We start from the raw sequence: 15,506 nt of genomic DNA, 5'->3' as shown, positions 1-15,506 counted from the left end.
TGCAACCCTATAGGGGGAACAACATGATGAACTAACCAGTACCCCGGAGCTCTTGTCTCTAGCTGCATATGTATCAAAAGATGGCCTGGTCGTCCATCACTGGAAAGAGAGGCCCATTGGTCATGCAGACCTTATATGCCTCAGTACAGGGGAATGTCATTGTCATTTTAATGCAGAGAATAAAACCCAGAACTTTACATATGCTAGTCATTGCTCTTCCTCTGAGCTTTATCCATAGCCCTTGGTTTTATGAGACAGGATTCTGCTGTGTAACCCATAGTAACCTGCCACTTACAATTCTCTGTCTGCTTTCAGAGTGCTAGGATTACACATGTACATCACAATACCCCACTTTATGAGATTTTGATAATCTAATTTGGTAATCCCATTCAGAGGTAGGAAAAGATTATATACTCGCACAGAAAGTAAAGAACTTCCAGAATTGTTGATATTATGGCCATCATTTTTCATGACCATCTTTTTATTCCTCTTTTTGCCTAGCACTTGATGTCTAATTTCAAAAGTGTTTGATGTCCATTAGGATAACACATTAACTTTTGTTATGTACTAAGACAGCAGATTTATACAGTGTAAATTTTCAAAATTAGAAAATAGCATGCACATGCAAGAACATTCAAAACTACATATTTAATTCCCAGGGAATTTGTGGTTGACAGTCATCCTTTCTTTCCTTGTTTTTTTCCCTGTTGTACACCTAAGCTATCCTTTAGCTAGGTTCATTGCTGTGCTTCTCTTAATGATGCATGCCAGTGTCCAGTGATGGTTTTACCAACTTCCTGCTCACCACTGTACCAGTCTCATCGATTGAGCCTGGGAAGCAGAGTATTGTTTAGAGTGTGAATCTCATGGGAGAGAGATTTCATGAATTTTTTTTTTTTTTGCATTATGTAGGCACTAAAAAAGTTTCTCATAGTAGCGATGATGCCATTTCAAATGGCCATACCTAGAATTTTGTTTCAAGTAAAATCTAATGGCATACAGAACTGGGGTGGGCTGGATGTTTGAAATCTCTATAGGAGCAAAAGAAACTGTGGCACTTGGAATGAGGCTTTAAAATAGGTTCTAAGTTCTAATACGCTCTTTTCTATCTATAAGTTCTAATACACTCTTTTCTATCTAATCAGCAAGGCTCAATAAAAGTATAATAAAAGAGCAAGCAAATGTTGATAAGAGGATAAAGTGATGTGACAGGTCTCAGTGACACCAGGGACAATGGTTTTCTTCACTCCTCATTTCAAAATTACATCCATAGAGAGGCATTAATGTGCCCAAAAGGTTATATGTTTGTCTGTTCTACACTCAGTTTTCATGAATAACAAGTGAGAAAGCATATTAAAATAAAAAACAACCAGCTCCTGGGTTATGTTGTAGAGTTACTACGACAAATCCAATATCCATTTTCTGTAGAACTATCTTTAAGGGCCCATCTAGGTCTTAGCTTCCTTAGAGAGGCAAAAGTGGACATCAGTGTTTATCATCATCATGACCCCAGGGGACTACAAGGGGGTTTGTTTGTTTGTTTGTTTTGCTTTGTTTTGTTTTTAGTGAAATTGTCAGAGAAAAGTCTTATTCAGTATAGTTAATAATAATCTAATGCTTTGAAACCTCTGAGATTGTGAGTAGAAAAATGTAATCATCTGAATATTTACTGAACTATATTCTCTGATCATTCTGGCCCATTTACTATATAGTCATCATAGGTGAATTTTTGTTCTTAAAAGGAGGGGGACTTTATGGGACTAGATCTCAAAGGTTAGATGCTTGGCTGTAAAGCCTCCCTTGGACTGCTTTTCAGATGTTGGCTGTAGTAACTTGTTTTCTTGCAGAGATGAAGCATCTGGTTTCTGTTATCTCAATGATGCTGTCCTGGGAATATTACGATTGCGACGGAAATTTGACCGTATTCTCTACGTGGATTTGGATCTACACCATGGAGATGGTAAGCCCTTCAGTTTCAAAGACGCTTCACTCCTAGGACTGCAGGTTTTGGTCAGTAAAGCTACTTCTAGGCAACTAAGAAAAAGAGAAAAGCCTAATGCAATTAAAAGGTTCCTAATTGTCATTTCTAAAGTAGGTGGTGCATAGATTCCTCTGACTAATTGCAGTTCTTTTCTGTTGCCTAAGCCAGGCAGGCTCCTGTCATTTTCTCTCTCCTGTCTTCTGAAGCAAAACTTCACAGTGAAGAATAAGAAGACTGGAGAAAGCTTGCTTAGCATTTACACCACTGTTCAGGAACCACTTTGGGGCCCTTTGAATGGATTCTAGGGAAACTCTGGGCTTCTCATCAACAGAATTTCTCTCAAGGGAGAATGACTAGATGAAGGACCAGCATTTTGGAGTTCTCACCAATAGGCGGCTACCAATTCATGGAGTGAACACTTTCTTTGTGTTACCTACATATATTATCTTGAGGTAGCAGTACATTGCTGGAAACAAAGAATTACCAGAAAGTCATTCAAAACAAACATCAAAGATAACAGAAAAGGTTCAAACAAGCATCAGACCATAGTGAGAACCATGCCCACTGAATTTCTGACTATGTTCCAGGGTGGGACACAACCTTAATTTAAAACGTACAGCGCTCCTTCATTGCCCATAACAAGGGGTAACAAAGGCTTGTTTTTATATGACCAGTGAGGTTAAGAATTGATTTTCATTTTTGGTGTTTTGTTTCTTTGAGACAGAGTTTTTCTGTGTAGCTATGGCTGTCCTGGAACTCACTCTGTAGACCAGGCTGGCCTCAAACACAGAGAACTGCCTGCTTCTGCCTCTGCCTCCTAAGTGCTGGGATTAAAGGCGGGCGCCACCACTATCCAGTGAATTTTTGTTTTTTAACAATGTTGTTTGATACATACACATATGTGTATGTGTATATATAAGCATGTGCAGAGGCTATAAGTTGTTTGGAGTCCAGGATGTTTACTGTCTAGCCACACGTACTTTGACGACCCATAGCCTAGAGAAGTGGCTCATGTATGACTGTGCATCTAGATGACCTGGGGGAGGTTTGGTTTTAAGTGCAGATTGTTGTGCCACGGGTATCGGATACTCAGACTAAGCAGGTCAGACATACAGTCTACACTGTAAAAGCACCTCGGGTGTGTCACAGACAACCGCACAAAATCCGTGTCTTTCTGGAAAAGTACGCTTTCTTTACCTCGCCTTTCAAGGCCTCAAATAGGCCTTTCCTCATCTTTCTACTCTTCCAGATGTGTCTCTCTAATCTCACCTCCTTGATCTTTGTTTCTTTTGTCCTCAGCTTTGGCCACTTCCTCCCTCTTTGCAGCCCCAAATTCTACCGATGCATTCAAGTTCCAGCACCTCAAAGTTCCTGACCACTACAGTTCAAGAGTCCTCTTGTACCTCGAAAGACCTGTGTGCTTTTCTATCACTGATCACAGTTTTATGTTGTAGTGTTTTGTACTGTTTCCCTTTAAACTATGTCCATATCGTGTCTTCCCAGAGAAACTTTTAAGTTCTCCCAGGACAGACATCAAGTTGTTTACTCCTTTCTGTCAGCACTGGACATATAGTAACAGCTTAGTAAAGTATGTGTCTCATGAATGAACACATGCTTATGGAATTCAGAGTATCAGTACCAGAGTTCAAAGCTCAACCCAACTCTGCTGAGCCATGTAGGAATGAAATAGGCCTGTCACCTGAAACCGGTCTCTCCATTTGCAGGCTTATTCCTACACGATTTCGAGTTTCCTGTCTCAGCCAACTTTTATGGTGTGTTTCATTTCACTTTATTTCCCTCTTCAGCACCTCCCTTCCAGTGACCTCTGCCCTATCCCCCAACTCCTCCACATTTGCTTTATTTGAAATCTCCCACAATTCTACCACCAGCATCCTGTGATGACTTCACTGGCTACTACACACCATCGCCTTTCCCTGCCTAACCTCTCTCCTCTTTCATACCAAGGCTACACGTCCCCTGCCTCTCTGACGACGTCCTTTTTAAGTATGATTTAAAAAAAAAAAAACAGGCCTTTCCTGTGCAACAAGATACAAATGGCCACCGAACACATAAATTGGTGCTCAGTACCCCAATACTAATAGAAATTCAATTTAGAGCCATCTTCCTGCCTAAGATTTAAAAGAAATAACAACTGCTACTGTTAGTCATCACAGGAGAAAACAGAAATTTGCATACAGGATTGGCAGAAATGTAAATTGCCACTTTTCTGAATGAAGAAACCATTAGCATTTCCATCATGTGCCCTGGTTTAGCACTTACGCCTCCCTCTGTTGAAATGGTATTTTCATTTATTTTATTCTGTTTACTTAATGCTTTCTGCCTGGAGTCTTTGACTGGTTTTAACTACCTCCCTAGGGCAAAACACAGGGCTTGGGAAATTCAAACATACCTGTTATATACAAATAGACTTCATATTTTTTTAAGGTTTCTGTTGGCCTCTAATAAAGACTTAAATACATTTAAGTCAACACAGAGACAATATCTTTGTTTGAAATATAAAGGAGCATAGTACGTGGATTGGCTAAGAGTCCTTCCATTTCAGGTGTGAGTGTGACTGAGGTCCTCAGAGGAAGGGGCAGCATTAGGCAGCGTGGCCAACACATAGGTTTGGAAGGTTACTTTAAATCAGACCTTTTATCTCGCAGGCATCTAGCCGTTTTCTGACTGTTTAAGGGGAAAGGAGACATCTGTCTACAAAGGCTCCCCCCAATCTTCCTCCAGGCTTTAAAACAGTTTTAAAGCTGCTATTAACAACTGAAGGTGCCCCCTACTCTGGGCACACACCAAACCAGTTTGAAGTTGGGGAACAGCAAGCTCCTTTATAGTTTTATTACTATCCTGGGTTTCAAGAATTGAATTGCATTTCTCTCACTTCCTCTAAGCAGTTCCGAAATACAAACATTTGTTTTAGTAAATAGAGTGCAACATCTTCCTAGAAGGGAGCTGTTAGAGGACAGGACCATGCCTGCTTTTTTTTTTTCTTCTTCTTTTCCTTTTTTGGCTTATTTGTTTGTTTGTTTCAGTAGAAAGACGTAAGTTACTGAGTGCTCACGAGACTTTGGGTTATCCGTTTTTATAACCAACTCTATATTATAGAGAGTACCTCATCATTAAGTTTTAACTAAATAAAGCCTAATCACTGCTTTACTGGTTCTATTTTAAAAGGATTACCATATTATAGTTCTTTGGGGGAAAGTCCCAAGAATTTAATTAGAAACAGACAAAACAGATGATGAATCTTCCTGGTTGATGCCATTTTTCTCTGCTCAGTTCTGTGGCTAGAGCCTCGGTCCCGGGCTCTTGCTCTTTCCCACCTTTTAGAATAGAAGTTAGGGTGAAGAATCTGGGCATCTTATTGCTTGGAAACGGGAAGCTCAGGTGGCCATGAATTGGGGCTATGTTCTCTCTTATCTGCAATTACTGCAATCAGAAACCAAGAGTTTATGTTCTTTTGGTTCTCGGTTCATTCTCTGTTCCAGCTGCCTTCCCCTCTCTCCTTCTTCCCATCGCTACTTGTTAGATTTTCAGGTGTTGAGAACAGGAATTGCCTATCTGATATGATCCTTTTGACCTTTCTCTCCGGTAGGTGTAGAAGATGCCTTCAGTTTTACATCGAAGGTTATGACCGTGTCCCTGCACAAGTTCTCCCCAGGATTTTTCCCAGGCAAGTCAACTGCATGCTCCCCACACAGCCTATGTCGAAATACTATAATTTTTACATGTTCTTTATATATTGTTTTTATATATTCCCATGCTGTTATTTGTGCTGTTCTCTGCAAAATTTTAACACGTATCACTTCAAGTGACAATGACAAAGGAATGACTGTGAATGTTGTTTTTCAATTCCAGGTGATTTTTATGGCCTGTCAACAGACAGACCACTTACAATTTTACCACATACCACAAGTAATTCTGATAACCACAAATGACATGTGATATTAGCTCTTATTGTTTTATTTCATCCAGTAAGATATATATTAATATTTCTCAATTTCCTTATTATTTTTCCGCTTCCCCCAACAGCATTTATAGTTATTATTTCTCTAGATTATTTTTCAGTTTCATCTTCTTAGAGAAAACCAAGAATTTACAGTTGGTATCCTAGTTGACCACTTTGCTGTTCTGAATTGCTCCAAGACAGTCCTTTGTGTTTTCTAGCGCTTGTGTTCTTAATGAGTGGTCACGGCATTTCTGTCTTTTACAGGAACAGGTGACATGTCTGATGTTGGCCTGGGGAAAGGACGGTACTACAGTGTCAATGTGCCCATTCAGGATGGCATCCAGGATGAGAAGTACTATCACATCTGTGAAAGGTATGGCAGGAACACCGAGCTACTTGCAGGTTGATCGGATCTCTCTGGAGCTCCGTGTTCCTCAAGCTCACAATTCTTGTTTTCAAGAAACAATTTGGAAATGAAAACCACTGTATGCTCACATATCTGCTATCTTTTTTTTTTTTTTTTTTGAGGTAGTGTTTTTCTATATAACACTGGCCGTACTGAAATCCTCTATGCAGACCAGGCTGGCCTCAAACTCACAGAGATCCGCCTGCCTCTGCATTCCAACTGCACCACCATGCCCAACTCACATAGCTTTTAGATATACATACTATGCTTGTGTGGTGTAGGAAGTGTCCCCTGTTAGACAGCACTAACAGTTGGACCAGAGACAAGAGTTTACATTTGACCTAACCTGCTATACGATGATGAAGACTATCCCCAAAATAAAAACTTTTAAGCTGTCCTGAGGAATCCCTTCACCTGTACTTTCTTGCATGTGTGTGGCTTCATTAGCCCAACAGTGTATTTTGGTTTTTTTTTCTCATGGAGACCTGTTTTCTTCCACTGACATGAACATTCGAGTTGATAATTCTTTACCATTCATTATTGTGTCCTATCTGTATACATGATTAGATGTGTCCTCAGAAAGCAGAGAAACACTAAGGAAGGGAGGTTGGAAAGGATGGAATATGTTTCCTGTGCTGGAGATAGACTCCAGGTCCCTGGCTACACTAAGCTACATTCCTCCCCAGCCCACATTTCTTTTCCCCCCTAGAGTTAAGAATACAGTTACCAAGCTACACATGTACAGGTAGACATGGTTTGATTTGTAGACTATTGGGGTTGACAGTCTTACATAATGGAAGGAGGCTAAGCTCATACTCATCAAAATTAAGGTTGGTCAGGAACAATTTCACAGCTGCCAAGGGCAATAGACAAGGGAAGCCTGACTACAAGTCCACTAGTCAAGCTCACCAAAGGGAAGCAGTGCAGATGGGAATGTCTTGAATCCCTACCCCCACCCAGCTCACCTTTCTGGTAGAAACCAGGGACTTCCCAGAGGAGCCTGCCTGCTCCCGCCCCCATCATAGGCAGTTGTGTAAACAGAGTAGAACTATATGAGAAATAAAATCTTCAAAGGTCCTTCTTAGCTTCAGGGACTTGGGGGGACAAGTCATCTTACAGTCATTTAACAGCACTGGCCTCTTCATAATCTCCATCGTGTCCCTAGGATAACTCTGTATTGTCCGTCTGCCACTGATGGTTTAATTGCCCTTCTTTGTTCCCCTTAGGCTTTGTTCTGTCCTTGAGATGTGCAGATCAGAACTGCTTATGTAACCTTACCAATGAAGATGGCCTATGGTTCTCTGTAAAAGGAAAATTATTTTGTCTTTTAATCTCCTTCTTGACAGTGCCCAACATTTTGTTGGCCTTTTTTTTTCCTTTACCATAGCAGGACACTAAGTTGTTCTTTCAGGGGACTGTCCACAGGGTTTCTTAGAGCTCTTTCCTGCGTCTTAATTGAAAGACCACCATTTACCAGCCTGCAAGTATAGTTTGGGATATCTGGCCTTCGCTAAGTGGATCACCTCACATGTGCCCCTATTGAATTATCTGCCAATCATAAGACCTCCTGAGATTCTCTTTTATCCCCCATCAGCTTGGCATTTCACTGCCTGTGACAAAAGCTGGACATTATGTGCAGACTTGAGGATTTCCCAGCTTCTACTCTCCTGAAGAAAGGCTACTATTTATCTTTAAGTCGGGAAAATGTCTCTTTTTCCCTATATTTTCTTTTTTTGTTTTATGTACACCAATTCCTTACAAATGATTTTTCAAAAGTTAATGTCATAGCAATTCATGTTTAAAATAGCCAGGGTATTAAACATGATTAGAAGCATTTTTAAGGTAAATATAGCCCCAAGGTTCCATATGATTTCCCTTCACAATCCATTCTGCCACAGGCATCCTGGTAGACTGGTGGCTTTTGTGTATGTCAGGCTAACCTTCATTAAAGAGTCTTCTAGCTTGCCAACTAAAGAACCAGACACTCATCAGTTTCCAGATCCAAGGATTGCCTGTTAAGCCTCATGGGCAGTGCAGACACTGCTCACCCGGAACGACAGACTTCAGGTTCTCATAAAGAAGCACAAGGGTTGCTTCCTTTGCTTTGCTGCAGAAGGCAAGTCTGTTGATGGCACCATGTCAAGGTGCCTCTCTCTCCAAGGATGCCAGGAAGGCTTCCCATGCCAAGTATCTGCCCCACCATTATTGACTTATACCTGACATTCCTGTCACAGGAAGGAAACATCCTTCAACAACAACAATAATAATAATAATAAAGCCCCCCCAAATGAAGTTTTGACGCAGTGTCTCCTCCCCAGGCCTTCTAGGGATGAACAGTTCATTTGATGGACAGCAGACTCGGCAAAGCTGAAGTGCCAGTTTCCTAGCTCTCAGGTGGGCAGGTAGTAGAGTACAAGGAGAAAAGTAGTACAGAGAAGACACACGAGTCTTTAGCATCTAAATAGCTTTGTATAGCTTAGCAGTAGTCTCAGTCACTATCCTCGAGGGACTTCTACCCTAGCATGGTTTGGAACAAGAGACCCTTACAATTGGCCATCATTACAGTGCCTACCTCAAAAGACACTTGAAAGAGGAGTTGCTGATCTTTTGGGGAAGTCATGCAACCCTTCTGCTGTGTCCTTCTCGCCTGTTTTGCTCTGTAAGCCCGCTGGTTCTCTGGCTCACCCCTCACTACAGAGATAGAAAGCAGCTTATCACTGGCACGTGTGGATGATGCTCGGCTCCTGGGTTGCTAGTTTCTTCTAGCAACTTCTAGAAACTTGCTAGTTTCTTCCTGAGCTGATTTTCTCTGCAGGATTCATTGACACTCATTGCCCTGCCTTCTTTCAATGCTCTCTTTTCTTCCCTTTTTCTCATTTCCCTTCATTTCTTTCTTTCTTCCCTTTCTTTTATAGAAAGATCGTCTTTTTCCTTGCTTGTGACTTTCATACTGCCAGCTAGTCAGGCAGGGACTTAAAAGTTTCATCATAACACTGAGTACCCCTACTTATTTAAAATTTCTTCTTGTAATAGACTGGATATGGAAATATTACGTGAATGTTTTCTAATACCATCAAAAAGAGCTGAAGGGTTTTGTTTTTTTTTTTTGAAATGACAATTTCATGTTAGATGTCCCTAGGTTGTTTGATATTAAGACAGAGGTCCATGATTTTATATAAGCTTTCTGTACATTTTATGGGATCTATTAGAATTGGCATTGTAAGTTGGCCCTTTATCAACCAATATAAAGGAATAGTAGCATTCCTGTCTTCAGCATGTCACTTCCCTTAAATGGAACCTTGTGCCTCCAGTATAGAGACTTTATATAAACCAAGACAATAACAATTTCACCAAAGTCACTCCCAACCCAGAATACCATACCCATACCATACTCACAAAGTTTGGAGGAAAGAAATATTAAGCATTGCCATCTAAAAGTATGAATAGAGCTGGAGGTGTGACTTCCTGATAGGGCATTTACCAAGCATATGTGAAACTCGTGTAGCTATATGTGAATATGATATAAAACTGTCTTAATAATGTTTTGCCTATCGCCTAAAATGCTGTGTATGATGATGACTTTGGGAGCAGTCACAGTCGAGAGCTGTACAGAAGAAGGACAAAAGTACTTCTCTGCTGTTGGGTCAAGGGCAGTTTTGATAACTAGTACTAGCCGGCTGAGCCAGCTGCTTGCCTGGTGGGAACTGACATAACATATGCTGACCAATGCACCAATGAATTCAGAGTTCTGCTCGTATTTCTTAGTTTGTGTCCTAACTGTCATTCTACACCCCTAACAACCAGGACTTATTCTTTACTGGATATCTGCTTGTCTAATAGGAAACTATATATGAGGTGCTTATAATATGTGTGGGTACATGTATTGAAGTAGATGGTAAAACATTTTGAAAAAGAAATCACAGTTTCAGGAATGCGCATAAAGGTCAGTTGTCAATGTTTGCCTGCCTGCATACATAAAGCCTAGGATTTTACCCCCAGCACTGCATAAAGCAGGCACGGTCACACATTGCACATAGCACTTGGGTGGTAGGGGTAGGAGGATCAGGAACTCAGGTTGTCCTTTGCTACATAGGGAGTTTGAGGCCATCCAGAAATACATGAGACCCTGTCAAATAAAAGTGTTTTATTAAGAATATTGAACCTCATGTCTTTGAGATCACCCAGACACTGACTGCATAAATATATTCCCAACAGAAGATGCTGTTGGCCAGATTCTCCAGTAAGAGGACGTAGGAAAGCTTCTATTTCCCTGGAGCTCACATTCAGTAACAGGCTCTGTCCATATAGGAAGATTTGCTAAGAAGAAATGTCAACCTATCCCGAGAAATACTCTTATTCTAGTGAACTTATGGTTTGTATGTTACTCATTCAAATAAAAATCTACCCATAGTTGGTCCTTGGGCTTTTATTCACCTATGTCCTGTGGCTTATATTATGTAGCTAAAAACTGCAGTAAATCTTTGGTCTCAATCAAAGACCACTTACAGACTCATAATGTCATATGAGTCTCATAGGAGATTTTTAAACTCATAATCTCCATTTAAAGTTTATTTTTATTTCTTACTGTGTATGCATGTATATGGGTATGTATATATGACTGCAGGTGCCTGTGGAGGCCAGAAGATGTGACTCCTCCATGGCTGGAGTTCCAGGCAGTTGGGATGTGTCTGACATGGGTGGTGGGAACCTAGCTCCAGTTCTCTGCAAAAGCCATCTTTCCAGTCCCATCCTACCTTAATGTTTTTACCTCTCTCCATTTAATTGTAATTTAAAGGGTTTTTTTTTTGCATTTTGGGGAATGAAATTGATGTGTTTTGTTTGTTTGTTTGTTCATTTGACTGGTTGGTTGGTTAGTGATTTTGTTATTATTTTGGTTTGGTTTGATTTGGTTTTTTGAGTCAAGGCTTCTCTCTGTAGACCAGGTTGGCTTCAAACTCACAGAGATTTATCTACCTCTGCCTCCCTAGTGCTACAATTAAATGTGTGCTCTACCATCACCCAGCTTTAAATTAATTTTTTTAGAGCTTCACTTGCTTCTTGAGAACATTTGTGGTCTTGTTACTGGGCTAGACCAGGTAGCTAACCTAGAGAGTACTTGTTATTTAGCATAGCACCTGGGTTCCAATGTAGCTTCTCCCCTCACTCTCCTCCTTCATGTTAACATGTAACAGTGGGGTAGTTAAAGGAATACCATGTCTAACCCTAAACTTTTATTCTTTGATAGAGTATTTTGTGCATCTGTACTCAGTGTCACTCCATCCAATAAAGAACAGGAAAAAAAAATCACACCACTGATTCTTAATATAGTGTCTTCCAAGTGTGTGTTTATAGCACAAGAACTATTGTCTGACTTGAGCATCACCTTGGAACTGGACGTCCTAGGTGTTTTAAACGCAGCATTAGTTCCTGTGAGTCTAAGACCAACATTTACCTCTCCAAAGACACTCTGACCTTCCTGCCAAAGAACTCGGTGGATCTGCACTTTTTATAGTTTCTGAAACATTAGTTAACATGGAGGAGGAGGGTGAGGGGAGGAGCTTCCTGTGTGCCCAGGTGCTGTGCTAAACATCTGACATGGATTTCTATTCTGGGTATGTGTGCATGTTTAAATGGGAAAAAAACTATTTTATTCATTCATTCTTCAAAAATGTATCATCTACTGTATAACAGACACTACACTAGGCACTGCGACAGGAAATAAAGCAGAACGCTGTAAGCCGCAGCTTGGTTTCTAGGGTGTACTTATTAACTGGGACAGGAGTAGCACTGCATCTACTAAAAGTATGCATTGTGTCACTTTATCTTTGTCACAGCCTACATGCTATAAAAGTGGTCAGACATCCAGAAAGGGATGGAACCAAACTTTGTTTTTTCTTTTTCTTTTTTTCTTTCATTTTTTTATATTCTCATATATTGCATCCCAATTGTAGTTTCCCCTCCTTCCCCTCTCCCAGTCTCCTCCCTACTTCCTCTCTCCCCTAGATCCACCCCTGGCTCTGCTTCACCTCAGTAAAGAGCAGGCCTCCCAGGGACATCAACCAAACATAGAAACCAGACTTTAAACTTGTGTCTCTCCCTAGCCAGTGTCTATGTTGTCTGTAAAGTAGCTCATGGAAGTGTGAAAACTGTTACATACAGTGACAAGGTACCTAAGAGTTCTTGGAAAACTTGATTGTAGAACATTGCAGAAGTCATTTTAAAAAATAAACCATTTAGCTTTATCCAAATCAATCACATGACCTCTCCAGTAAACAACCTATTGTGGGTATGAATGTGCAGCTGAGATTTGGGGAGAAAATAATCTCAATCTTCAAGATTTAATTTGTAGTTTTATAGACAGAAAACAAGAATTTACTTCCTAGATATGGAATTCTTGATTTAGGTTTGAACATAGAAACTCTATGAGTTCATTTAGCTATTCCTGCTATAGAAGGTGAGTGGGGTCACCTGTCATTTTATAGAGCTCTTCCTGGTGAAGTCCATCCTTTTCATGTACCAAATTTTTAGACTAGTTTTATAAAATATTGTTTACTTCTATGCATTTTGTATGACAAAACGTCTGGTATCTCTTGGTCCTGGCAGGAGGCCATATGTCCATATAGGGTAGAGATGCTCCATCCACACTCCAAACGAGTCAATCAGTAACCCACTGAGTAAAACAAGAAGCAAACGATATCTCTAAAGGAGTTTTAATGGGAGTGTTTCCTTTCAATGTTGACTTTTAATGTTAATATTTAAAGAAGAGATATTTTAATGACGATAGGTGTTCCTTTCATTATAATGACAGGACAACTAGAAATTACCTTCCACTTGGACTTGCGTCTGGCACTTGGCCCTCCGTCTCATTGAAATTTAGAAACAGGTAGAGCGTCAGTGAAAGAGAACCAAGCAATTATAATTTGCTCCTTTGGGTTTCATGATGTGGCAACAGCAGTACATCTCACAGATATTCATACATACATATTTTAAGCAGTACAAATTTTTCAAATCCCCTTCAGTTTGATGAAAAGGGATGGACTCTTCGAGAATTTTGTATTTGAGTACAAATAATTACATAGACTTACTTCCATCCTCATCTCCATTTTCATTAAAATTGGAAAACTGGCAGAAACTCATCACACAATTATCCTACCTCTCTTTTCATTTGGGTCACAGCTACACTGCCTGGATAATCACTAGTCACTTTGGTCCAGTAATAAAGGTAACAAAAGCTGCCAATTCATCCTGTAAGCCTTGCATCTGGAACTTGGCCCTCTGTAACTAAGGTATTTTTATTACACGCTTTTGTTCGATTTGATAAACTTCTATCCCGCCTCTCTGTAGTGTAGCAGATGTAAAATTGCCTATTGTTTCTGGAAAATAGATGAGTCAGACACTAATTAGATTCACTGATAATGTTAGCCACAGGTGGAAGTGAGGCCAAAGTGGGCCGTTCATTTATTCTTCCCTGTTTGATGCGTCTTTTAAAATATTACATTCAGAAGGCTTTAAGAGCTTCACAATGTAGGATAATTTGGAGGGAGGGATCCTGTGCTTCATTATCTGAGTTGTCCTGAGCCAGTGAGCTAACCATGCATGTCTGGAGGACTTGTGTGAGGCTATAGTGAGAGCCAGTAATTTCTCTCACCTAGTCCTTAGGGCCTGAAATGTGTGCGGTTGGAGAGCCAGGCCATTTTCATTTCTGTCTCCTCCAGACTGCACCTGACCCCATGAAGAAGTCTTCCCAGGTGACTTTTATCCCATGTAAGTTAAGGAGGAAAATGTTCTAAGATTCTGTGAAAGGTCACTGTGCCACTCTGGGGCATTTTCTCTGTTCTCTTCTTCGTGATGACTGATTCCTGCCACTGGAGAAAGTGACCTGATTCTTTGGCAACAGGTTAATAAGTTCTGACGCTAGAACATGTTCTGATCCTAGAAACTATCCAGAGGCAGGAAGACCTTGTCCTAAATGGAAATCGTGATAATCATACCCTTTAATAACGCAGAGCTTCTCTGAAAAAAGATGCCAAACACAACTAGGACTGTGTTCAGTGGAATGTTCTAACATCAAAATTCACGCTGTTCCCATTCCACTGCTCTCTCCACTGTGTGCCTCCTACCTCCACTGTAATTCTCCCCTCCCCTTAGTCTTTAGTTGATGCCCTGCCCCTTCAGTCCAGCCTATGAAAACTGCTTAAGCTGTACAGAAGTGTTACAGCTTTGAATGAGCGCACCTACTGCTGCCCTATGCCTAGCAGCTGCTTTGATGTGTGAGCTGGCTTATGTTGACTTGGACCTGACTTTAAGAGGTTCACTTAAAGCTAGACTCCACCACCTGAGGAAGAAGCCTGGTGCTGAGTTTAGGAGGACCTTAGCATGTTCTCTTGCCTGTTGTACTATCAGGAAAGAGCCATAGCCACTGATATTTTTTTTATTTTAAAAAATAATTTTAAAAAGCCTTATCAACTAACCAGATAAGTTAGCAAGTAAGATGTGGTGGGGAGTGGGGGAATGCTAGAGAGAAAGGGCAGTGTTTGCCTGGAGATGCTGTGAGAGAGGTTCTGTGGGAGCTGGATGTGAAGGGGCTTGTGTGTACTAGCTCCATGTAGGAGAATCCCAAGGAGGTGGGGAAATGAGGAGGGTATGGGGGCATCTTAAATGTATGAGGGGTGATGCAGAAAAATATCTATCCTATTTAAATATAGGCAAGCCTCACTAACTCAACCTAATTAGAGAAAAGCCAGTCTGAATCATGGAATATTTTAAATGCATTTTTATTACTTTCAAGCATTGGACATGCTAGTAATTCAAAATAGACTAACAGCATAGAACAGCACCTCAGGGAAGGGGCTTTAAGAATCATTTGTAATTAGCATATCAATTATTTGTATGTAAGTGGATGTGCACAAAGTGCATAAAAAGTTTATTCTCCTAAGTAGGACAAACATTCCCCAGTGCAGCCCTGTTTACACTATTAATTTGCTTAGCCAGCCCTTTTTGTGCCAAGATAGATGTATGTAAGAAATGCTTATTTCCTTAGGGAAGAATGAATCGCTTCCCTGTGTTTAGTCCAGTAACTAAGAAGCTGAGCGCCATTTGATTGGTTTGGGATTTCCAGGATATAGAGTTTTGAATTTGCATACAGACTGGAGAGATTT

General features: G+C 40.5%; 1 protein-coding gene across 2 annotated transcripts in view; it reads left to right on the top strand.

The window, feature by feature from the left end:
• The window catches only part of Hdac8 (histone deacetylase 8), a 249,831-nt gene that overhangs the window by 72,924 nt on the left and 161,401 nt on the right, over positions 1–15,506 (top strand). For both annotated transcript variants that reach the window (XR_003835670.1, XM_021153064.2), the window contains exons 5-7: positions 1,848–1,960; positions 5,589–5,666; positions 6,207–6,315. Coding sequence is in view for 1 of the 2 variants with exons in the window: in XM_021153064.2 (XP_021008723.1) it covers positions 1,848–1,960; positions 5,589–5,666; positions 6,207–6,315 (300 nt within the window). In the remaining variant the exon portion in view is untranslated. The remainder of the gene's footprint in view (positions 1–1,847; positions 1,961–5,588; positions 5,667–6,206; positions 6,316–15,506) is intronic.

This window comes from Mus caroli, chromosome X, assembly GCF_900094665.2.
Source record: "Mus caroli chromosome X, CAROLI_EIJ_v1.1, whole genome shotgun sequence".
Taxonomy (NCBI): Eukaryota; Metazoa; Chordata; class Mammalia; order Rodentia; family Muridae; genus Mus; species Mus caroli.
The sequence above is the reverse complement of the archived record's forward strand: the minus strand, read 5'-3'. Positions and strand labels throughout refer to the sequence as shown.